This window comes from Trachurus japonicus, chromosome 22 (assembly GCF_045865225.1).
Source record: "Trachurus japonicus isolate A0001 chromosome 22, Traja_1.0".
NCBI classification, from domain to species: domain Eukaryota; kingdom Metazoa; phylum Chordata; class Actinopteri; order Carangiformes; family Carangidae; genus Trachurus; species Trachurus japonicus.
The window spans coordinates 29,461,779-29,486,087 of record NC_140928.1 but is presented as its reverse complement, the minus strand read 5'-3'; the positions used below and the strand labels follow the sequence as shown (position 1 = coordinate 29,486,087).

The following is a 24,309-nucleotide window of genomic DNA, read 5'->3' as shown; positions in this document are numbered from 1 at the left end:
ATAAACACTCAACAAGCCTTGTTTGCATATATTTCTTTAAATGGAAAATGAGCAGTGCAATGCGTTAGATACAGAGTGAACAAAATGTTTTTTTGTTTTTTTTCAATATTACAAAAATAATTATATTCAGTCCTGCTGGTCTGCAGTGCAGGTCAGAGGTTTATACAGACTGTAGCACTGACAAAATGAATGTGACAAATAATACATGGATGCTGCATCAGCTGTCATTTCACCAGGCACTTCAATAAGATCAATAACTCGTGATCAAACAGTTAGTCCATACTGCACATTCTATCAATCACACATCAGATTTGTCCTGGTGAGTGTTGGCTGTGGGGTGACACTACTTTCGAATTAGTTGAATGAGTATCTGTATGCCATCATGGACAGAAGCCAAAATCAACCTGCACCATTAGATACCAGGTATCAGACTCCTACTTATTAATGAAAGGCATGTTTCCTGAACATTCTAACCTACTTTAACCTGTGTCCGCTTTTGTCTGAGGCTTCAGGACCCCAATAGTTTTTTCAACTATGATAAATCCATGAAACCCTCTAGAGACAAAACAACAACAACACAGCCACATGTATTCCAAACTCTCCACCTGTTGCATATACTGAATGTAGCATAAGAAATAACCTAATCTAAAATCTATGACTCTGGATTATCTGATGACATTTCCTCAATTAAATGACATTTTTAAATCATGATTCATATTTATCTTGTCTTTCTTCATTCTTTTGTCACATCTACATCTCTTTGCTCCTCCTCTGGATGGAGCTCTCAACATCTGTACCAGGTCTGTGACATCATCACGGATCATCAGGATCCTGAACACAAGTGTTTATATGTTTTAAGTGTTATATTATGTCTTGTGTGTTGCACTATATACTATGGGAGTAGCAATTAAGGAGTTAAAGCTTCAGTTGGTAACAATTATTCAGTCATATTTGTTGGAACTGTCACTATATTCTGATAGTCGGACATCAAATGGATAATTTAGGACAAAATCTAACTCTCTGGCTCCACCTACAGCCTGTAATCATATAATCGCAGACTGGACTTTCACTTGTCGACTTACCAACGGTAGCTTTAAGCCCATAATGTGTGGAAATGTTTTTTTTAGTTGCTTGGATGATATAGATTTTAACTTGTAGAAAAATAGAATATTGCCAGTGAAAGTTGGGACAGTTCTGATGCATTTAATCCACTCATTCTGTTCCTGTGTCAGATTCATAAGTATGGAGGGCGGCTCAAGGATGGCGATGAAAGTCCCTCTTCCCTCCCGTCTTAGAGAGCAGTTTAATATCTGTGATGATGATGTCATGACTCACTGCCTTGCACATGTCATAGACAGTGAGCGCAGCCACAGAAGCAGCTGTCAGAGCCTCCATTTCCACTCCCGTCCTGCCTGTAGTGCTACATGTTGCTGTGACGACGGCTGCGTTCTGCAGCTGGTCCAGGTGGAGGGTGACGGAGACGTGGTCTAAGGGGAGCGGGTGGCAGAGTGGAATGAGGGCTGAGGTCTGCTTGGAGGCCATGATACCTGCCAGCTGCGCCACGGCCAAGGCGTCGCCCTTAACCAGCTGGTTGTCTCCAAGGAGACGGAAAGCCACGGGACCCAACACAACGGTGGCGCGTGCTGTGGCCGTTCGACGGGTGGGGGCTTTCCCCCCGATGTCCACCATGGTGGCCCGGCCCTGGGCGTCCGTGTGCGTCAGCTGGGCTTCTGTGGTTTGATCCGGGTGTGTGTCTGTGTCGGCCCGATCACTCACAGAGTGTGTGGGTGTGACTGTGGGGTCTCTGCTGGAACTCTGGCTGTGACACAGTCTAATAACACTGTGGTGGTTCAAATTCATCTGGTCAATGGTTGATGTGCAGATGACAGGTGTTCCTGGGGCCCTGAGGAAACGTCCCTTCAAAGCATCAGGACCCCTGGCTTGTGCGGACCTGAGACAGTCTTGAGTGTTGATCATGTCTTTTGTGCGTGTGGTGAAAGTTGCGGTCTTAGTGTGACGACTGTTGAGAGTGAGAGCACTACCAGGTTCAGAGGAGTGAGGAGGTGCTAGTGCTACACTGTGAGGGTTTCCTGTCACATTGAGTTCTTCTTTGTTACTATGTGACCCAACATGGACCCCCCCACTCATTAATGTTCTAGAGCAGCAAACGCTGGCTGCCTGAGCTGAAGCAGCGCAGCCTGGAAGACACAAGCAGCTCTCTCTGTGCAGGACTCTGCTGCTGCCTGAACCACACGTGTGAGGAGCTGCTGTTGGAGAGAGGGACGTGTCCATTAGAAGCTGGGGGACGATGGGGGGAGACCTCTGGCTGTCTGCTGACACTGGCACAGACAAAGGCATCTGGGATGAGCTGCCTGTTTGGGAAAAAGACCATAAGGACATTGTTTATTAAAAAAACAAGAAACATTCATATTGAGGTGAAGATGAGTGCATTGTTTAGTACTGAAAAAGTTTATTATCTTAAAGGGATATTCCAGTTTAACCCATGAGACCGAGTTTACCGAACACGAGCTGAAGGAAATGGAGGAGAAAAGTGAGAGAGGGAGATCTGCCGGTGGAGTCTATGTGCTGGACCTGGGGGTTTCGAGTGGTCAATCATGTGTGGTCACTGCCTGTCGGTGGCCACTGAAACCAGATGTCTGTGCTGCCAGTCGGCCTCAGACGTGTGTTGTCAGTGCCTGGACGCTATGGTGAGCACGGGAAGTTGCTGCATAGCGTATAACTGGAGGAGAGTGGGTGAGTTGTTTTCGTCTCTTTTCAATAGAAACCAGGCTAAGCTAACAGATGTTTGATGCCTCGTATTATGTGCTGGGACCCTGTTTGTACTGTTGATGAAGTATGGTGCTGTTCTGAGCATTATTTGTGGATATAAGTGGCTTTTTGATCGTTTGCACGTGGATGAATAGACTGCGCTGTTTGTTATGGTGCGGTCTTTGCTAAAGTTGCTACAACTAGAGAAGCTAACGGCTAGCAGACTTCATCTCTCGAGGGGGGGTCTAACACGGTGTCACGGTGCATTGGACCATGGGTTAAACTTACGCCGGAATATCCCTTTAAAGAGAACTATGCAAGTCTGGTCTTTTTTCCTCTGTTTTGTTAACCCTCCTCCCGGCCATGTGCACTTGTTCTTCGTATATTTTTTTTAGAGGCTTTTTGCCTTTAATTGACAGGACAGTTGAGAGAGAGACAGGAAATGGGAGGCAGAGCGGGGGGAATGACATGCAGGATAGGGCCGCTCGGCACGGGATTCGAACCGGGGCCGCCTGCAGTGAGGACTATAGCCTCAACACATGGGGCAGGTGCTCTACCAACTGAGATAAACACCGCCCCATGTGCACTTGTTCTTAACGAAGCCGGCGAAAAATCTATCTATGGACACCGCGGCAGCGGCCAAGTACTACACTGATGTTGCAAGGTTGGTTTTCAGCCATGAGATGCCAGGTGAAGACAGAGAGCCTTCATTCTCACTCCTAACAAGTCACAAGTCATGTAGTTAATGATCACAATTACTCTGGAGCTTTTTAATTAAAGCAGAAGTAAGTGATATATTTGTGTTAATATAAGACTTAAATAGTTATATCTTCCGACAGCAATCACTTACATAGAGTGTTTGGTCTGAAACACGGGTCTGTCAGTCACTCTGCTCTGCTCTGAGCCGAGGAGAAAACATTTATCGTATCCTACAGTTTTTATCCAATGAGGAGAGAGAACGGCATGCAGGGCTGTGTGTGCAGCCAAGGGACGCCGTGAATGTGGCGACGTAGGGACGAGGACTGTTATGGTGCGTTCAAGGAAACTCGTATTTTTCCGACCGTGAAGTCGTACCAGTTCAATCTGGTACGAGTTCACCGGTCGGAAGTTACGAGTGGCCGTTATAGTGACTTTCACAGGTAAAACAGGTCGGAAAAACACGAGTGGGTTGCCTGGAACGCTACAAAGTCGTAAGTCGTGACTTGAAGCTGTAATTTACGATTTCAAAAGCCTGCCTGGAACGCAGCATTAGCGAAAACGACCGGACCACTTACTTCTGCTTTAAGGTAAAAAATATAGCATAGCCACGGGAGAAATCCTGCTAAGTTCCCTTAATGTAAATGTTCCATTTAATCCCAATAAAAATAGAATATTATTATCAGTGATTAGTCTCCAGTGTCACTGAAAGTTCTATCGTTGTGTTTCTAACAAATATTGAAATAATAAAGTGAAATATGCACAGTCACACATTGAGCACTGGTCGTCAGGAGTAGAGCTAGTACTTCCTGGTTGCACCATGAGAAGAGGACGTCTGCATCAAAGCTCCCAAACAGAAAGTTAGTAAAGTTTACTGACATTCAGATGGTAGAAAAGTTTTAACTAGTATTGATAGATGCACTGGTAATTACTCTACTTTGCTCCGTGTGGCCGTAGAATGAGTTAGTGACAACAATAATAATAGATTTCTATAGTGATTTTCCAGTCTTATTGACAACCCAGATGAAGTGCTTCATAGTGCAAGTAACATTCATAAAGTCCCTTTTCCCAGGGATGGGAACAAGGCTTTTAAAGTCTCAAGTCTCTGCTGTCGTTTGCCTTCCTCTGCTGCAGGCACAGCTGTATCTAAGGATTTCAAAGCATCGCATGTCCTATATTATCATCCCTATTTCAGCAGGTAGACAAGTAGAAAACATTGATTGGATATGAAATAACACACAATGAAAGCTTTCTTTTAAACCTAACTTGCATACTTGTAAATAAAAGAGTAATAAATAGTAGAATAGTGCGTAAACGTGGCACAGTGGTGACTGCCTAAAAGACAACACGCGCAAACCGCAGTATTGAAATGAGGGTTTTCTGTCAGGGAGAGTCTCAAAGAAGCACTGGATGGCTGCAAACGCAGAATGAAATTTGATCCAATGGATTAATACAAAAGGGGAAAATAAACATATTGTTGAACTACAGTAAGAAGAAATGTCAGGAAAAAAAAAACTGGGATACCTGGGTGCCTGGGATACCAGGCTGTCATTCACTGGACTAGAGGTGGTGCATTGTGGCACAGGTGGAACTGTCAGTAGATCAGCTTGTTTATACATGTATTATAACCTGTAGTAGATCAACCCCATTGAAGGGAATGGGATTAAGCTTGGCAGAAATCGACTCAATCCTGGAGTCACAAGTCGTAGTGGCCATGTCTGTTTCCTACACACACCTTTGTACTATACACACATATTCACAGCCCCATAGCACATCAGTGGCACTCTGAGCTTCAGTATCTTGTCCAAGTCCACCTTAAAATGTGGTCTGGAGGAGCAGGAAATTGATCCACAGTCCTTATATGTGTTAATAGTGCAGGGACATGTAAGAATGTTGATGACTTCATAAGAGACACACATTGATGCAGTACTAAATACCAGTCACAACACTGATAAGACACATTTCACCTGCTGTTTCATAGAACATTAGGTTTAAAGGGTTACTAACACATGATCATATTTCCATGTCTGGGACAAAGCTGGGATGAAATGGGTTAACAGACTGAGTGTAGAGGAAAACATGGTGGTAAACCATGAAAATGAAATCGTGAGTGAGAAGTGAGAGATGTGAGGGTGAGAGGTTTGTACGTACAGCCACGTCACCCACCAATGAGGATCATAGGCCTGTTCTTCATCTGGGAGATACTGAACATGCCTGAGAAGACAAAGAGGAAGAGATTACAGAAGAATGGAACTCCTTGGTCGTCTGTGAATAGAAACCACAGCTGTATATGAACCAACTGTTCATAAATCTACCTGCGTGTTGTTTCTTCTTCCTGCCCACAGCTGCTCCAATGATTTGCAGTAGCTCTTCCTCTGACGCTCCAGACCTCAAGACGTCTCTGAGAGACACCTCAGAGTTACCAAACAAACACACCTGACAGGACGGACAGGGAGGACAGGAGTGAGACACTAAAAAGACTGATGGTGACACAAGCAGAGCTCAGTAGCAGCTCAGCTGGAGCTTTACCTTGAGGTTGCCGTCTGCAGTGATGCGTAAGCGGTTGCAGGAGCCACAGAAATGGTCGGACATGGAGGTGATGAAGCCCACCTGACCTCTGAAGCCTTGTACTCTGTATATCTGTTACAAGACAAAGAGGAGCGTCAAGCCATTTCTTCCACGTCATTATTTGTTGTACTTTGTAGTTTGACTTTGGTGTGTCATTGTCTCTGTTTTCCACAGATTTCACAGACTCCAGAGCTCCATCCATCTGCACCAACCACCACCTGCTCTCCCTGTATATGACCCAGCCTGCACCAGAAGCTATGTTCATCAGCTCGTCTTGACTGAACAATTTCCTTTCATCCCATATTTACTTTACTTTACTTTATTTGTTTATTTGGGTGGGACAGTGCACATCAATGTACATATAAAAACATGTAAATGTGCCGGATTATAGCAGCAATGCTAATTTCCATCCCATATTCCATGTTGCAAACAGTTTTCTTGTCTATAAACAACATCTATGTCCCGTCTGTCCATCCTGGGTGAGGGATCCTCCTCTGTCTCACCCTGAGCTTTCTCCTGTTTTTTCCTGGGAGTTTTTCCTCAGTGGATGTGAGGGTCTAAGGTCAGTGGATGTTGTTATGATGCTGTGTAAAGATCTTTGAGACAAACTGTTGGTAAAAGTGGGCTATACTAATAAACCTGCCTTGTCTCGCCATTGTACATGTGACAGCGTCCTTTAAATACTTCCAAGCATTCAAACCAATGAGTTTAACTGTACTAAAAAACCTCTTCATGTTTTTCTCGGACCTCGGCACAGATAACATGTGGAAGGATGTTGATTTCAGTTTTGTGTTCACATACAAACCAATGACAATACATTCTAAATAATGTCCACTATCTTAACAACAATGAACGGTGCTGATATCATCCTGGATTCTTTTTCAGGAAGAATTGACCATATATGAAGGACAAAACTAATATTTCAGCTAGAAATGTACAAATACACCTCAGGAGTCTTAATAAATTATCACACTGATCAACCTTCCGGAAAAATGTGATCTCTGTGACTCTGAGGCTGCAGCAGAAACTGCTTCACCCACACTGGACAAGTCAAGATTGTAAAATCACAGCCTGCTCTGATGAACCTGGATTACTGCTGAGGCAGCAGATGGTCGGCTCTGAATTTGGTGTAAAAACCAAGAGTCCATGAATCCAATATGATCCATGGATTCAGTCTACACCGGTGGTGGTGGAGCACTGGTGAGGGGAATGTTGGCTTTAATCATTCTGGCCCTTTATCAATCAATCATGGGTTGGATGTCACAGCTCTGAGTATTGTTGCTGACCATGTGTGCTTCATGACAACATGTTACCATCTTCTAATGCTTGGGTCTTCAACGTATTTCAGTCCAAGGACCACCAAACTGATGAAGAGATGAAGTAGGGACCCCCTACTTTAAATATTTATAAAATTGTGTATAATATTAAACTAGGCCTTGTAGCCTACCATGTATAAACATACCCTGGATTCAGCTATTCAATTATTACACTGGTTCGTATATTCATGGTCAATGCCACTGCCATTTATAAACAGACCTTGTTAACTGATACCAATGCCAATATCAACAATGTCTTTCTATTGAATGATAATCATGCATACAAGCTATTCAAATTGAGGTTTTTATTCTAAGCATAAATGTGGAAACAAAAAAAAACATACAAAATAAACAAAATTGTATAATCAACCAAAGGTTTCATGACTCCCTGCAGAACCTCTGAGTGTATTGTGCAGCTGGACACACTGACCTTAGCAGTGTCCGTGTGTCCGGTCTGAACCAGCTCCAGTTTGGCCCACTGCTGCCTGATGCGGTCCAGCATCTCCTGATAACTCACCATCTTCTTAAAGTTCCACTTGTTGCCTGCAGAGAAGCAGCAGAGTGGGTCAGTACTGTGTAGCAGGGTGCAGCACACTCAACTCAACACAAAACAAAAACAACACACCTTCTTTACAGATGTCATCGGCCAAAAACACAAACAAAACACTGTTACTAATTACTTTGACTGCTTCATATCAAATAATCAAATTGATGATTTAAATTTTAAATGCACTGCAGCAGTCGTGTAGCCAGGCTAGCGCCGCCTACTGGTTCCGGCAAATTTCATTTGCCTCAACCATGTAGTCAGGAAACTAGCAATGCGTTTCGGTTTGCTCCGTCCGCCAGAGCGGACGGACCAATCAGCGAACAGACGGGTAAGTGAAGGCGATGACGTTGAACTCAAGCGCTCAAGATTAACCTATGAGCTTAACCGGTGTATAGCACACGTGACCACCAAGCAGCAGCGATTAGTTGAAGCAAATGTAAGCAACCGCCTCCCGGAAGCAAACGAATCCCTATGGCTCGTGTTCAGACGCTACATGAAATGTAATGAAATAAGCGGCTGATGCATCAGGCTAGCAGTCGTGCACATTATATGTAAAATCCTCCATATTTTAGTGCAAATGTCGACATTCAAAATCCTTTCATGCCACACTGAGTGCTGAATAATGCACTGTATGAAAATGTCCCGGTACGATCATCCAACTCTTAAGTTTCCTTTTCACACCTGAGTAATAAAAGAGTGCAGGTGTAAGCTCTCACCATCAAAGGGCATGTATTCAATGAAGCGCACCTCCAGAGGCTTCTTCTCTGTCAGAGCCACAAAGTCCAGCAGCTCGTCCTCGTTCAGGCCTCTCATGACCACAACGTTGACCTGCAGACAGCAGCACCGCTCATATCTCATCACCACACACAGGAAGCCAGTCTTTTTCCTCATTGTAATAATAAATACAAATATGATATTTAAAAAATATATCTGTAATATTGATTATTGTAGTTAAAATAGTTTTGAATTACAATTGTTTTTCTTTTAAAAACCCAAATGCAGAAATCGGTTCATTAAAAAAAAACATAGCATAAAGCATTGGCGATACAAATGGGCAGATGAAACAGATTCGAAAACACACACAATGATCAGTATTTAACAATAATACTGTGTGGGAGTAAACCTCTATGTAACATAAAAGCAAAGTAATGATGAATGAAATACCTTGACAGGGTCATAGCCCATTTCAATAGCCTTATCAATGCCCTCCATCACCTTGTGGAAGCCTGAGGGGAAAAGACAGAAACATTTTTCTCAGTAAATACATTTCTAACGGGGCTGTTGACATGAAACTTTCACCAGATGTCAGTAACAACCCAAGTAATCCACACATACAAAGAAATCACAACATATACTGTATATCCATACATTAATAAAGTGAAATTACACAGGGAATAAGTATTTAACACATGAAGAAAAGGAATGAAAGAAAAGAAAGCAGTGGAATCTGTCAGTATTCAGAAAGTCCTCCTGTCTCCTATCACTGATCACTAACATCAGCTGCTTTAGTCCTGATTGATGCCTATAAAAAGGTTTGTCATCATCAAGGTGTCACGCAAGAAGCATCTGATGATGGGTCAAAGCAAAGAGCTCTGTCAACACCTTCACAACCTTATGTTGAAAAAAACAGACGTGTTTCTAAACCCCTGAATTTTCCATTGGGGCAGGTTATTTTAAAGAGGAACTATGCAGGATTTGTAGCTTAACTATGCTACATTTTTACCTTAAAGCAGAAGTAAGCGATCCGTTCGCTTTGGCTAATGCTGCGTTCCAGGCAGGCTTTTGAAACTGTAAATTACAGCTTCAAGTCACAACTTACGACTTTGTAGCGTTCCAGGCAACCCACTCGTGTTTTTCCGACCTGTTTTACCGGTGAAAGTGCACTATAACGGCCACTCGTAACTTCCGACCCGTGAACTCGTACCAGATCGAACTTGTACGACTTCACAGGTCGGAAAAACACGAGTTACGGGCTGCCTTGAACGCACCATAACAGTCCTCGTCCCTACGTCACCACATTCACGGCGTCCCTTGGCTGCACACACAGCCCTGCATGCCGTTCTCTCTCCTCATTGGATAAAAACTGTAAGATACGAGAAAAGTTTTCTCCTCGACTCAGAGCAGAGCAGAGGGACTGACAGACCCATGTTTCGGTCCAAACACTCTATGTAAGTGATTGCTGTCGGAAGATATAACTATTTAAGACTTATATTAACACAAATATATCACTTACTTCTGCTTTAATTAAACAGCTTTGGAGTAATAGTGATGGTTTAATAAATGTATTAACTTGTTACAGGGAGAATAGAGGCTCTCTGCCTCCACATGCATGCCATTTATTGGCTGAAAAACAACTTTGAAAGATCAATACCACCGCCCCGGTGTCCCAGCCCTCTGAGAGCCTCATGGGGTAAACAGCATATCCAACCAGCGGATGGGTTTACTGATCCATTCAACAGGCATAAAACAATGTTGAGATGAGAGCAGGTTTCTGACAAGGCCTGTTTCAGCTTCATAGACTTCCACTACATAAGATCTGTAATCTCTGTTCACTGCCTTTTAACATGTGAGTTAAATCCAAACCACTGATATGTAAACACCTCATCTAATCCCTCCAGCAGCAGCACCAGGCTGCCAACATCCACACACACTCTCACTGGCTGGTAAAAACTGCACTGGAGGAGGTGAGGCTTATGTTTAGTCCTCTACAGTTCTTCTTAAACCATTAAAAGCCACATATGTTGACTAAAAATCCTAAATAATCTATCTAATGTCTGCTTCAGCTTTGAATGAGAGAAGACTCCAGTGTAGAAGAAGAAGGGACTGGCTCAGAAGGTGCTTTGTCTTTCTGCCAGTGATGCCATCACACCTTTTTTCCCTCCTTCATTTCCTAATCTCAGTGCTCCATCTGTGTGTCTTTAATGAGCCAACACCCAGCGCTCTCCCTGCTGTTACCTCCACACCAGTCCATGTGTGTTTGAGCTCACAGACTCCTTCTGTTAACCTAATGGAACTGACCCACAAAACTGGCCTCACACAATACACACAGTACTGACTTAGTGGTGTTTATATGGTGATGGACAAAGACAGACAAATAGAAGAGTTAAGTAACACATTTACTCTATTTAGGCATTGAGTGTCAAAGAAACTCTAGAATAAACCATTCAAATTTGACATCAACACAAAAGTGAGGACACTGTTTGACTATGTGACTAATGTGTCTTTCAACATCACATCTATTTTTGTGTTGTAAGCTTTAATCAACTTCCTTTATGTCTTGTAGTTAACATAATGCGCTGACACTTCTCCTACCTTTCCTCCTGACAATAAACTCAAACTTGGCCGGGACCAGTGAATCCAGGCTGATGTTAATCAGGTCAAGTCCAGCCTCTTTCAGTTTGGGCAGGAGTCGGGCCAAGTTCATTCCATTGGTCGTTACCGCGATGGTTTTCAGACCCTCCAACTTCCTCAGTTCTGCTGCAGAGGGGGGAAAAACATGGGAACAAGAGAGAGAAAGATGTGTATGAAGCTTTTCACTGGTTACATCGACAACTATTCTAGCTCAAACTTAATACAAGTTTCTGTGCCTGAAATTGGAAATCCCTTAGTGGTATAAGATGCTAAAACACAGGCCAGCAAGCTGCAGGTTACAAACAACAACACTGACTATTATTTAAAATAAATACATAAATATGTAAATAAATAGATAAATTAAAATTAAAATTGACTTCACTCTCCACCTGGAAGAGACTGATTTATAGTTGAGTAAATCAATCAGTCCACTCAGCAGGTGGCAGTAAAATCAAATGCAAAACCTGAACAAATCTTATAAATGCTTTAAGTCTCAGCACATAGGCAAAATTTGTAGAACACATATGTGTATTTATAAATTAGATAGAAAATCATTTATACATAAATGCAAAACTTCGAACTTCATTTCCACTTCAGTAAAACAATTCTGTCTTCTTGGTTCCCTTCATCAAACTCATCAAATACACAAGCCAACAACTCCAAAACGCTCTGGTGGACAAGTTGTGACCTGCACATTCACCACGCTATGAGATAATAACAGAATGTTACCAGACAGAGTTGTTTTCTTGGTAAATGCAGAGTCTACTTGCCAAAAGACTGTGCCTGAAGGCAACGCGCTGAGTGCTTTTGCACGAATTTATCTGGAAAACATGTGGTGAATGTGCAGGTCACAACTTGTAAATAAAGATAAAAAATAAAGGTAACGAACCAACTACTTTTATGACAGTCATGTGAGGTCACAGGTTGTTACTGTAGCAGCCTGTGGTTCTCTCACCCATTAGTCACACCACAATGCTTTGTTCATACATGACATGATTCCATGTTAAACGCAGAGGAACTGTCCTCAGAACGTGACCCTCAGTGATCATGGCTACAGTGGTTCACCCTCACATCAGGCTGTAAAATTTAAATTATGTGATAATACATCATGAGACTAAGCACAGAGCTGTGGCGTAAAACTTCATTTCCCCCTCTACATGTCTTAACCTGGAGGCATGCATGGAAATCTAGTCCCCAGCTTTCAACGTCTGCTCCCATGCTAACACATTGTACAATCAACCAGGTTTCTACTGTGCTACATTATCTCAATATGACCTGAACTAAGCAGTGCATGTCAACTCCATATTCTCAGTTGTTTGCTTCTCCTTACCAATGATATCCACCACATCAGGTCTGATGAGGGGCTCTCCTCCAGTGAGGCGGATTTTGTCCACTCCCTCCTTCACAAAGAGGCGAGCCAGAGTCAGAACCTCAGAGGTGGTCAGCAGCTGACCCCGTGGCGTAAGCTTCACCCCCTCCTCCGGCATACAGTACTGACCTGCAGGTGGACAGAGGGGTAAAAGATCAGCAAAAGATGTTGTCTACCATTCAGCAGATGCCTTCTGTTTTCAGTGGGAAATCTTTATTCCGAACATGTAGAAGTAGTGAACAGAGAAATCAAAATAAAATCAAACTAACCAACTATCCATAATCACAGGGGGAAAAAAAAAAAAAATATATATATATATATATATATATATATATATATATATATATATACACACACACACACACATATACATACATATATATAAACATACATATATAAACAAGAAAAACCCTTCTAATTTTGCTACTAATTAACTATTAGCCTAATAATAAATAGTTAAACATGTTCTAAAAAGAGTAGGAAGTCCCTTACACCTACCCCCACTCTCTATTTCCTGTTTGTGTATGATACCAATTATTAACATGATTTAGATGTTGAAAAAAAACCTTAATTTTATCTAAGATGTTGTCAGTTGGTGGATCATAGTCCAGTGGTTATACATGGTGAACTAACCAATCAGGTCTGCTCCTACAAGCAGCGTGGCGTTTACTTGGGGCAGCACTTTAGGCTGGACGACCCACGTTAAAGGTTTGTGTTGTTCGTGATGAAATGAAAGTTTTGGCAAAAACTGAAAATGAAAAGTCAGTTCACAAAGATATATTATTAGACAGTGTTGGTCAGTGTTCCTTATTTTCAAGACTACTGCCCTGAGGTTTCTCCGACTTTTCCCTGTTAAAAGGGTTTTCCATGGACTACTGCCCTGAGGTTTCTCCGACTTTTCCCTGTTAAAAGGGTTTTCCATGGAGTTTTTCCTCAGTCGATGTGAGGGTCTAAGGACAGAGGATGTTGTTACGATGCCATGTAAAGCCCTTTGAGACAAACTGTTTGTAAAAACGGGCTATACAAATAAAATTGCCTTGCCTTGCCTTGCCTTACTGCCATAGTGATGGACAAGCTTGACCCCTGACCAACTGATCCCACATGATGGTGATGTCATTTTTCTAATGATTCAAAAAGCAGCCACGTGTGCTAATTAGCCTCGATATGTGATTGTGAGGTTGATTTGAGCTAATTCACAAACATTAATCCTGTCACTTGTGTATTATGTCTATGTGTCACTGTGTATTATGTCATCACATACAAACTGAACCAACGCTTTTAATGTTTCATTAAAATCCTCTGTATTGTTTTGTGCCAGAGACATGGTGGATTTACCAGCACTCAGTAAATTGGATAAAATAAACTTTAGTTGGTGCAACATGTGATTTTGCATCAAAATGGGGGAAAAGAAAAGAACTTCAAGAGGCCTTGACTTCTCATCTTCAGGTGAAGACATTCACAACACATTCAAGACACATTCTCTTGCTTTGGCAGTAGAGAGTCATAATGTTTGTTCTTCAATCACAAGTCAACACATATCCCTGCTGAAGCACCTTTAAATCCTGTTCTTCTCCATTCACTTGGCAAAGAAGGGAAAACTGTGTCCCTGTGATAATCAAATCTAACATGATCAGTAACAGTTGTGGAGGTTGGTGGTTGTAGGCAGCAGCAGAAACATTCTTACTGAATGTGGTGTCTTCAGCTGGATAAGAACTGGTGAGCATAAACTACAGAGGCTGTTAGGTCACAGAGGGAACTCACAGCGCAGGTTACATTTCTCTGTCAGAGAAATGCGTAGGTAGCTGTGTCTCCGGCCGAAGTTATCAGTCAAGAACGCTGAGAAGGGTAACGTGTTGTTGTCTCTCAGCCTCTCCTGGGGACAAAGACAACATAGAAAATACACTGAGGAGCTGATAGGACATGTAAATAGAGAATGAGAGGACAGAAGCACTTTTTTTAAAATTTCATCAAACTGTTAAATTGACTTTCCCCTTTTTCACGTCTTGCCAGATAAGGACCTTTATTTCAGGCTGAAGGACACAGCAGTGCTGCATTCTGGGTGAAACGCAGAATATGCGATCGTCCTGAAAGAGCCACACTTAAGTAAAAGTACAAATCGGTCACATGGAGGGAGCTGCACATGGCTTTGTTAATGGCTTACGACCTTTGACTGTCAACAGGGGCAACTGCTGTTATGTCAGAAGGAAGCACGTGATGTGGCGTTAACCACAGCACCCAGCCGACCCTCAATGCATCATCTTTTTCACCCCTGTGTGAGAGTAATAGATTAACTCATATCATCTGTATAGGTTTTCAAAAGAGTAACACTAAACCTACAGCCTTTACTACCAAAGAAGTAGCAGTCCTACTCTGTACTACCTGCCTGACAGTCAGACACACAACTATCAACCTGGAATTGTAAAATCTGTCTTTCATCTTCCAAGATGTGAGTTTATTTGAATTTACTGAGAGGATAGCCCCTTTAAGTGTAGAGTCTTATTTTCGAGGGGGTCCTGAATAATATAATTTTGAGTTTTTGTGGTGCTAAAATCATACAAATCTTAGGCCTATGCATGTGGTTTCAGACAAGAATCAATAGGTCAGTTCAGGTAAAGCAGTGTGAACCTATAGACAAGTGAGTTAAGCCTCAGATCACATGATGATATGAAGCCCAGTGATTTAATGTCAGGAAGCTCTCCATTTACACACAGGTGTTGATTTAACACTGAACACTGAGGAAAGTTAGACAAGTAATTCATAATAATAATAATAATAATAATAATAATAATAATAATAGGCTAATCACTAATAATATTACACTTTATTTCATAGCGCCTTTCTGTCACTCAACATGTTTCAATGAATAAAAGAAAGTGAAAAATAAACAATATAAACCACAAGAAGTAGGCTACACAAGATTAAAAGCAGGTTGAAATCAGGCAGTGCAATTGAATCAGTTAAAACAAAAAGGCAATATTAATTAAAACAGCTCATGTTTACATTCTCTGGGGTCCTGTCTGATCAATTATCCAAATAAACTGGTGTAAACTTGCCATGTGCCAGTGTCTACTGAACCAGGAGCTGTACAGTGCAGTACACCTCTGCTGTAATCATTCTGCTGAGGTTTAATGTTCAGACTCACACAGGGCTCAGCCTATTGGCCCGGGCACTGGACAGGGACAACCTGTCACCACATGTCATGAACTAACGTTACCGTTAGCCAGTCAGTCCAGTATCCCCAACAGCTCACAGAGTCAGTCTGAGCTGTGTGTTTTACCTGTCTGCTCCTGGAGCTGGTGTAGGAGGGAGCAGCTACAGTCGAGTCCCCAAGTTCAACTTCATTTTCCTTTTGCGTAGCGCTGGAGAACGGCCGCTGAGTGCTGCCACTGACGCACCGTGCGTACAGTTTCCCGAGGTTACTTAAACGCCTCTGTGTGTCCAGCGAGCGGGTCAGCAGCCTGCGGACAGCAGCCATGGTGTTGTTCTACAGCTCCGAGCTCTTCTCAAGTTTTCAGCCCGGCTGCTTTGGACTCCTCTGCGGTAAACATGTCACTATCTGGACGTAGATAGCGGCGTGCCGAGGCGGGGTTACGTCAGCCAATCGTGCCCTAGTACGTTGGTGCTGGTGCATGCTGGGTAGTGTAGTACAAGAAAGAAACAGAAGATTTTTGTTGTTGACTTCTTTTTCTTTTTTCTTTTGGTAACGAACCCTTATTTTACACTCCCCACCCACCCCGCCCCCCCATGTACAGCACACTGCCGTTCATATACGCTCCCCATATTTAAATATTTGATTGAATCACCTGAGAAGCAGACCAACACACAGTGTAAGACATGGCTATCAGCCAAACATCACGGATAAAGAAGATATGCAAGACTCCAGTGACCTGGAAAAAACTCAGCAACACCATCCTATCAGAGGAGAATAGATCTGGATGGAGAGACAGCACATCTGGGATGTCCTGCCCCTCGTTGGATTAAACATTGTCTGCCTTCTACAGAAGTACTTATGTACTGTGCCGCTGTCAGAAGATACAGGTAGCCTATCTTCTGACAGCGGCACAGTTCACAGTGTTGTCTGTCCACAGTCAGAAGTTTACACAGGGCCACACAGGGTTCAGTCCTGGCTCTGGCCTCCACAGCAACTTGTTCAGGACCAGAACTGAACTTCTCTGTATTGGCCTGGGATCTTTCCAGGAGCTCCAGTACTCCCACACTAAAAAAAAAAAAATCAAATTGGGCAATAAAAATGCTCAGTATAGTATTTTTGATGTCTGATTGAACTTCTTAAATTTGATCTATAAGAAAGATAAGATTTGGCGTTTCTTGCACTCGTATGGCCCCCTCGTGGCCACCGGGGCCCTAAGCAGCCTCTTCGTTCTCTTGTGACTTATGTCCTGGTCCGGCCTTGAACATAGTGCATCTGTGACCACTGACCAGTCTCTTGTTTGCCCATGGTGTATGTGTTTGCCCATTCAAGATTCCAGTGTTGCACAGCATTGGGAGCTTGTAGTCTTTTGGAGGTGGTGAAAGATGAGACTCTCTGAATATTTGTTCAAAACACACAAACACCCATTGGCATATACCCATACTTTAATTTGAAATATTCATAAAATATAGTTATAAATTAAATAATCAACATTTTAAGACATATAGGCTATTTAAAAGGAGGTTAAATCGAAAGCAACTGGACTTAGTTATTTGTCTAGGAAGGTTAAATCGAAAGCAACTGGACTTAGTTATTTGTCTCCTTTGAAATACTATGACCTGGACAAATGAGAATATGCACAGGCTCCCCGACGTATCGCTACTGTATACTGTTTATGTAATCAAAAGAGTAAAAGGAGAAAATAAAAATACCGTGTGTATAAGAGTTTTAAGTTTGCCAGTTATGGAAACTAGCTAATCAGTTACAAAAAACATCAACAAGAATTATAATGTGCTGGACCGCTTCCTGCTCATTACCACACGTAGGCTAACTATAACTTACATCAGTGCAATATTTTGATCAATGTATTGAATACATGCTACCCTTGATCAATACATCACATGCAGGCTCTGTAAGTAGGAAAAGTTGTTCTCCTGAAGCAGCTGTAGGCATCTCACATTTAACTGCAAGAAAGAGAGAAAGATGTCTATTGGTAAGATGCTTGATTAATAAAGGATATTTTGTTTATTATAATGTGAACAATTATAGGCTAGATCTATTTTTTTGACAGTTTATTGCCATTGTTCATATTAACCATAGTAATGTTCATACACATTTACAGTAATTATCACAAAATATTGTGACACAGCAAACTGTTGATTGGTGATCCTATTCAGACACACCTTTCTCTCCATGCTGAGTTCACTTCAGGTTGACTTACAGACACTTTCCAGAGAATGTCACACCCTCATAACATCAAAAAACTTGACATAGAACCAGTCTAACCTGTGAAAGAAACCCAGTCAGAGTAAGAGACGGCACACAAGATGTTGTAGTTTGACTAGCTGTCCACTGGATGGTGGTAAGTGATGATCCAGACTCCAGAGAATAGGCTTTATGCACAGCTCCACTACTTCCTGAACTTAAACAAACTGCTTTATTTCCTGTCTTACATTATTGGACAAACTGATTAATCCAGGTGTGTCTGACTCTGACCTCAGTAGTCACAACAATAATTGTCTAATAATGTAAGACAGGAAATAAAGGAGCTTGTTTAAGTTCAGTAAGTAGTGGAGCTGTGCATACAGCCTATTAAGGAATTATAAATCTGATCTGCTTCACAGTACAGTTGGTGAACAGAATCAACTCTGACTCCAGCAGCTGACCTGGAGCCAGCAGGGTTTCTGTCCTCAGGAGAGACAGTGAGACCTACACAGGACACAGAGACACTGAGGAACCAAGACAGATACAGAACCCAGGATACAGAGGCTCGGTGAATGTGGTGTTGAAGGTGTGGAGGTGGATCAGTGAGTCAGAGGAGACACTGTAGAAGGACAGAGAGCCAGCAGGACAGTCCACATACACTGCTACTCTGTTAGAGACATAGGAGGAGATGGATGTTTCTCTGTTGTTGTGCCAGACAGAGTAACGACCGTCAGAGCAGAACAGACTCCAGGACTGATCATTTCTTCCAAAAACACAGTCTTTACTGTCTCCTTTCCTTCTGATTCCTCTGTAACTCACTGATACATAAACATCTCCACTCAACTCAACCTCCCAGTAACAGCGACCAGTCAGACCATTTCGACACAGGAGCTGAGACCAGTAGTCAAATCTGTCTGGATGAGCAGGATATGGCAGATGCTTTCTGTCACATGTGATGCTCCTGTTGTTGTCGTACAGTCTGAGGTATTTGTTTACTGTGTTTGTGTCCAGCTCCAGTTCACAGGCGTCTGATAGAGCAAGAGACAAAAAAACAAAATTTAAATATTAACATTGAATTTGGATTTCATGGATGAGGCTTATTTGAGGACTGTTGTTTTCTCTCATGGTCTTTCACTGCAGCAGGGGAGACCAGAGGACCATGCTTCAGGAGCCACAGATGAAGGATTAGATGATGACGGAAAAGGAAAAAAACTTTGCTGGTGAATCAATAGAGCAATACATTTATATGATATCTGTCCCCAAATCTACCACCAACACTAGAAGTGTGGAAGAGATTGTGTCCGGACAGTCCTGCACTGCCACTGTCAGAGGACCCTCTTTAGCTGGTGGGGTCGCACAAAACTATATTTCCTCCTCCTGGCCAAGTTGGGTAAGCCCTGGTACTAATATGTTAACAGGGAACACAGTAACAGTACAGTGGAACATGCTCACTCCAGAACCAGCATTGTTTCTAAAAAAAAGTAACCAAGACATTCCACCAAGTTATGGACTATGAACTGCCCCAATGTAAAATGTAATTTGCACAATTTCACTTAAAACACACTCACACTTCCTCACACCAGGTCTGAGTCTCTGAGGTCCACAATGGTCCACCCTGGAGGAAGAAACATAATCAGGATTGACTTCATCCACCATGAAACATGAAGCGGAGTTCCTCGGTTATTCAGAGAGAGAAAGACACAGTGTGAGAGCTGCTGTTGTCTGTCCATCTGTCCATACCTGAGAGTGTCCAGTCTCCAGTGTGGATTCTCCACTCCAGCAGACAGCAGCTTCACTCCTGAGTCTCCTGGATGATTGTAGCTCAGGTCCAGCTCTCTCAGATGGGAGGGGTTGGAGCTCAGAGCAGAGGCCAGAGAAGAACAGCCTTCCTCTGTGACCAGACAACGAGACAGACTGAACACACACAAACAAAAATAAAGAAGAAAAGGGGAAAACCAAAATGTTTAATCACTGAGTGGAATCCAGTTAATATGCGTGTATGACTCCATCTCTTACAAATGGGGAACCAACTCTAGAGAAGACATATAGACATTGCAGCAGGCACAACACGCATTGATGAGCTAGATAACTTTATAAAATGTGTTACTGCTACTCTGCTATTACTCTAGTCTAGATGAACAATAGATATACAAGACTGATTGAAGCAGAAACCACTTTCATCCTATTGTGCTGCCTTTAATGTTTAACAGAAGGTTTTGAGATGAATGCAGTGGTCACAGCTGGGACAGATGCTGAAAGCAGCAGAAAAATTACCACTTACAGTAATCAATACATCACAGCTAAACACTTACCTGAGACATTCCACTTTACAGTGTGGACCCTCCAGTCCAACAGACAACAGCTTCACTCCTGCATCCTGCAGGTCGTTGTTACTCAGGTCCAGTTCTCTCTGACTAGAGGACTGGGAGCTGAGGACTGAGGACAGAGCTTCACAGCTTCTCTTTGAGAGATTACAGCCACTCAGTCTGCAGAGCCATGAGGGGAAAAATGTTTCGTTTGATTGCTTTGTTTGTCTGGTCACAGAAAGTATGACTATACACACACATGCATGCGTGCACAGACACAATTATTTCCATCACTACAGAGGACAACACACATGTATATTCCTTCCTAGAGACCTACTCTAACCTTCAAAAACAAGATTGAGTCCTTGTGACTACGTAACATAAGTAATAATGAAGTAGGCTACTCACACAAACAGGACATACAGTATTTGTAAAGAATATAATCAACTAGAAAAATTCCCTCGCAGAAAGTCTGAGAGGGCCGCTGCCAGGGGGGCCATCTCTGTCAACAAGGGAATCAAACCCTCAAACTTAAGGTCAAGACAGAGCTCATCAGACAGACACATGATCATCTTTTACTGAGCACTGACACTCATTCAGTAATTGAAAGAAAAAAACGAATTATTGCCTTAATCAGACAAGAACTAGACAACTGGAGTGCAGGTGAACACCTTAGTCCAACTAATACCGGACTTCTCCAAATCTGTGCATAAACACACTGATTGAAGAGCTGGCAACCTTTGTGTGTCTTTAGTAATCCATAAATTTACCTGTGTGTATGTATGTGTGTGTGTGTTGTGTTTCACAGAGACTTCATATAAATGTATGAGAGATAGGGGTCAGAAGTAGCCTAGAAATCTAGACGCACCCTAGCGGCAGCAAATATATTTGCTCCGTAGGTGGGTCTAGAAACGAGCCATAGGAACTTTTTGAGTCTCGAACACCGATTGTGTTCACCAATCACAGCGCTCTATCTGTTAGAGAGTCGTTGGGAGTAGTCTGGGGCCGTTGACTCGCTGTTTTGGGAAGGAAACGGATCCAGGGCAAGAGAGACAGGCCTTTCCGTCAAAATAAAAGCACCAAGCTAATAAAATGCGGTAAAACTCTTTAATTTAATTTTCATTTTTATGTTGGTGAACACTTTTATTTTGGTGAATTTGGTGATTTCGGTATCCGCTACAGACAGGAACCAGAATGCAGACTAATTCAGAGGTAACGGACACCAGGCTCTTCGCTTGTCTGAAGAGCCTGGTGATGCGAGGCTAGTTGGGAGGGCTTAACGCGATGGCGACATACATTTTAATTGGCTTGTCAGGCTAACGTGATCCTGCTCTTTGCTCTGATTGGTCGTAGCGCTACCCTATTGCGTGCAGAGGCAGTTTGAAAGACAGCCTTCATCCCACCCCCTGGTAGGAGCCGAGGTCTACCAGTCGTTTCCAGACTATACATTTTAGTGATATAGTCTGGCTTGTCAGGCTAGGTCAGAAGTAGATTAAGTGCAGAGATATCAGAGGAGTCCATGATTAATGAATTGGTTTCAGCCGTGGTTCTGGCCTGAGGCTCAGAGGTTGACACAGCAATTTGAGGCAGACAGACATGCTGAAAAAGAAGGCGATTTTCTGCCTCAGCTACTGTGACAAAACAGTAGCTCGTATCAGAAAAAGAAGCAGACTGTGAGCGTCCAGAGGACTTCACGAATGCGTTTAATATGATCTGTTGTATCTAGAGTAAATATTTTAGAAACCCATACTATAAAATACAAGCCAGGTTCTTAAATAAAAACACAAACCTGAGAGTTTCCACTTTACAGTGTGGACCCTCCAGTCCGACAGACAACAGCTTCACTCCTGAGTCCTGCAGGTCGTTGTTACTCAGGTCCAGTTCTCTCAGTCTACAGGACTGGGAGCTGAGGACTGAGGACAGAGCTTCACAGCTTCTCTCTGAGAGGTTACAGCCACTCAGCCTGGGGTGTGACAAAATGATACAAATGATAAGGATGTGTGTATTTTTCTCTCATACAAAGTTACTTAATCATTATGTGCACCTACAGAGCTTTGTTGGTGGCTTTGGCTACTGGCAGCAGCCTCAGAAGAGCCTCTTCTGAAGCAGAGAATTTCTTCAGGTCAAACACGTCCAGATCTTTTTCTGATGACAGTAAGATGAAGACCAGAGCTGACCACTGAGCAGGAGAAAGTTTATCTGTGGAGAGACGTCCTGATCTCAGGGACCGTTGGATCTCCTCCACTAGAGAACAATCCTTCAGTTCATTCAGACAGTGGAACAGATTGATGCCTTTTTCTGTAGAAATATCCCCAGTGATCTTCTTCTTGATGTATCTGACTGTTTTATGGACTGTCTGTGAGCTCATTTCTTTCTGTGACTTTAGACCTCGTAGGAGAGTCTGATTGGTCTCCAGTGAAAGACCCAGAAGGAAGCGGAGGACCAAGTCCAGGTGTCCATTTGGACTCCGTAAGGCCTCGTCCACAGCACTCTGGTACAAATGTGTTGAATTTCCACCTAATAATTTAATCCACAAGGAGGTTGATTGTCCTTCTGACAGCAGGTTGACTCTAGAATTGATGAAGGTCCAATGAACATGAAGAGCAGCCAGAAACTCCTGAACACTCAGATGGACGAAGCAGAACACCTTGTCCTGGTACAGACCTCTCTCCTCTTTAAAGATCTGTGTCAACACTCCTGAGCACACTGAGGCTGCTCTGATATCGATGCCACACTCTGTCAGGTCTGATTCATAGAAGATCAGGTTTCCTTTCTGCAGCTGCTCAAAAGCCAGTTTTCCCAGAGACTCAATCATCTTCCTGCTCTCTGGACTCCAGTGTGGATCTGTCTCAGCTCCTCCATCATACTTGACCATCTTCATTTTAAGTTGAACCACCAGGAAGTGGATGTACATCTCAGTCAGGGTCTTGGGCAGCTCTCCTCCCTCTCTGGTCTTCAACAGCTCCTCCAGAACTGTAGCAGTGATCCAGCAGAAGACTGGGATGTGGCACATGATGTGGAGGCTTTGTGATGTCTTGATGTGGGAGATGATCTCTCTGGCCTGCTTCTTGTCTCTGAACCTCTTCCTGAAGTACTCCTTCTTCTGTGGGTCAGTGAACCCTCTGACCTCTGTCACCATGTCAACACACTCAGGAGGGATCTGATTGGCTGCTGCAGGCCGTGTGGTTATCCAGAGGCGAGCAGAGGGAAGAAGGTTCCCCTTGATGAGGTTGGTCAGCAGCACGTCCACTGAGGTGGACTCTGTCACATCAGTCAGGATCTCAGTGTTGTTGAAGTCCAGAGGAAGTCGACACTCGTCCAGACCGTCAAAGATGAAGACCACCTGGAACTGATCAAAGCTGCAGATTCCTGCTTCTTTGGTTTCAGTGAAGAAGTGGTGAACAAGTTCCACCAAGCTGAACTTTTTCTCTTTCAGCACATTCAGCTCTCTGAAGGTGAAGGGAAATGTGAAGTGTATGTCCTGGTTGGTTTTGTCTTCAGCCCAGTCCAGAGTGAACTTCTGTGTTAAGACTGTTTTCCCAATGCCAGCCACTCCCTTAGTCATCACTGTTCTGATTGGTTCTTCTCTTCCAGGTGAGGTTTTGAAGATGTCTACATGTCTGATGGTTGTTTCTGGTCTGTCTGGTTTCCTTGAAGCTGTTTCAACCAGTCTGACCTCATGTTCATCATTGACCCCTCCAGCCCCTCCCTCTGTGATGTAGAGCTCTGTGTAGATCTGGTTCAGAAGGGTTGGGTTTCCTGCTTTAGAGATCCCCTCAAACACACACTGGAAGCTCTCCTTCAGGGAAGATTTTAGTTTGTGTCGACAAACTTTGGCTGTACTTCCTGAATGAGCAAACAACACGTGTTAATCCTAAAGTCATTATTTGAACATTAAACTAAATGAGTCTAAAACTATTTTTTTTGCCCTCTCTCTCTCTGGAGTTGTAAAGGTCTCATTATGTTGAATGTTTAGAGAAATCCTCTTACTGCTCTGCAGACAGTCAGCCAGCTCCTCCTGCTTCATACTCCAC

The 24,309-nt window shown here is 43.0% G+C and overlaps 2 protein-coding genes across 4 annotated transcripts; both read right to left on the bottom strand.

The window, feature by feature from the left end:
• Positions 1 to 16: 16 nt before the first annotated feature.
• mocs1 (molybdenum cofactor synthesis 1) lies at positions 17 to 16,189 on the bottom strand. Of its 2 annotated transcripts, none has more exons than XM_085766732.1 (11): positions 15,894 to 16,189; positions 14,378 to 14,489; positions 12,578 to 12,745; positions 11,209 to 11,373; positions 9,061 to 9,122; positions 8,613 to 8,724; positions 7,780 to 7,892; positions 5,995 to 6,105; positions 5,781 to 5,901; positions 5,617 to 5,679; positions 17 to 2,372 (listed from the first exon to the last, which is right to left on the bottom strand). In XM_085766732.1, exons 1-10 carry the CDS (start codon positions 16,089 to 16,091, stop codon positions 5,624 to 5,626), a joined length of 1,218 nt encoding a protein of 405 aa, XP_085622858.1. In that variant the 5' UTR covers positions 16,092 to 16,189; the 3' UTR covers positions 17 to 2,372; positions 5,617 to 5,623. The 2 variants fall into 2 exon arrangements, with proteins under 2 accessions (XP_085622858.1, XP_085622857.1); XM_085766731.1 differs by having other exon boundaries at positions 5,632 to 5,679; positions 15,894 to 16,180.
• Positions 16,190 to 18,375: 2,186 nt separating this feature from the next.
• Positions 18,376 to 23,855, bottom strand: LOC146964453 (protein NLRC3-like). 2 transcript variants are annotated; one of them, XM_085766729.1, is made up of 6 exons: positions 22,324 to 23,855; positions 22,065 to 22,238; positions 20,282 to 20,455; positions 19,710 to 19,883; positions 19,538 to 19,584; positions 18,376 to 18,997 (listed from the first exon to the last, which is right to left on the bottom strand). In XM_085766729.1, exons 1-6 carry the CDS (start codon positions 23,838 to 23,840, stop codon positions 18,474 to 18,476), a joined length of 2,610 nt encoding a protein of 869 aa, XP_085622855.1. In that variant the 5' UTR covers positions 23,841 to 23,855; the 3' UTR covers positions 18,376 to 18,473. The 2 variants fall into 2 exon arrangements, with proteins under 2 accessions (XP_085622855.1, XP_085622856.1); XM_085766730.1 differs by lacking the exon at positions 20,282 to 20,455.
• Between the last annotated feature and the right edge of the window lie 454 nt (positions 23,856 to 24,309).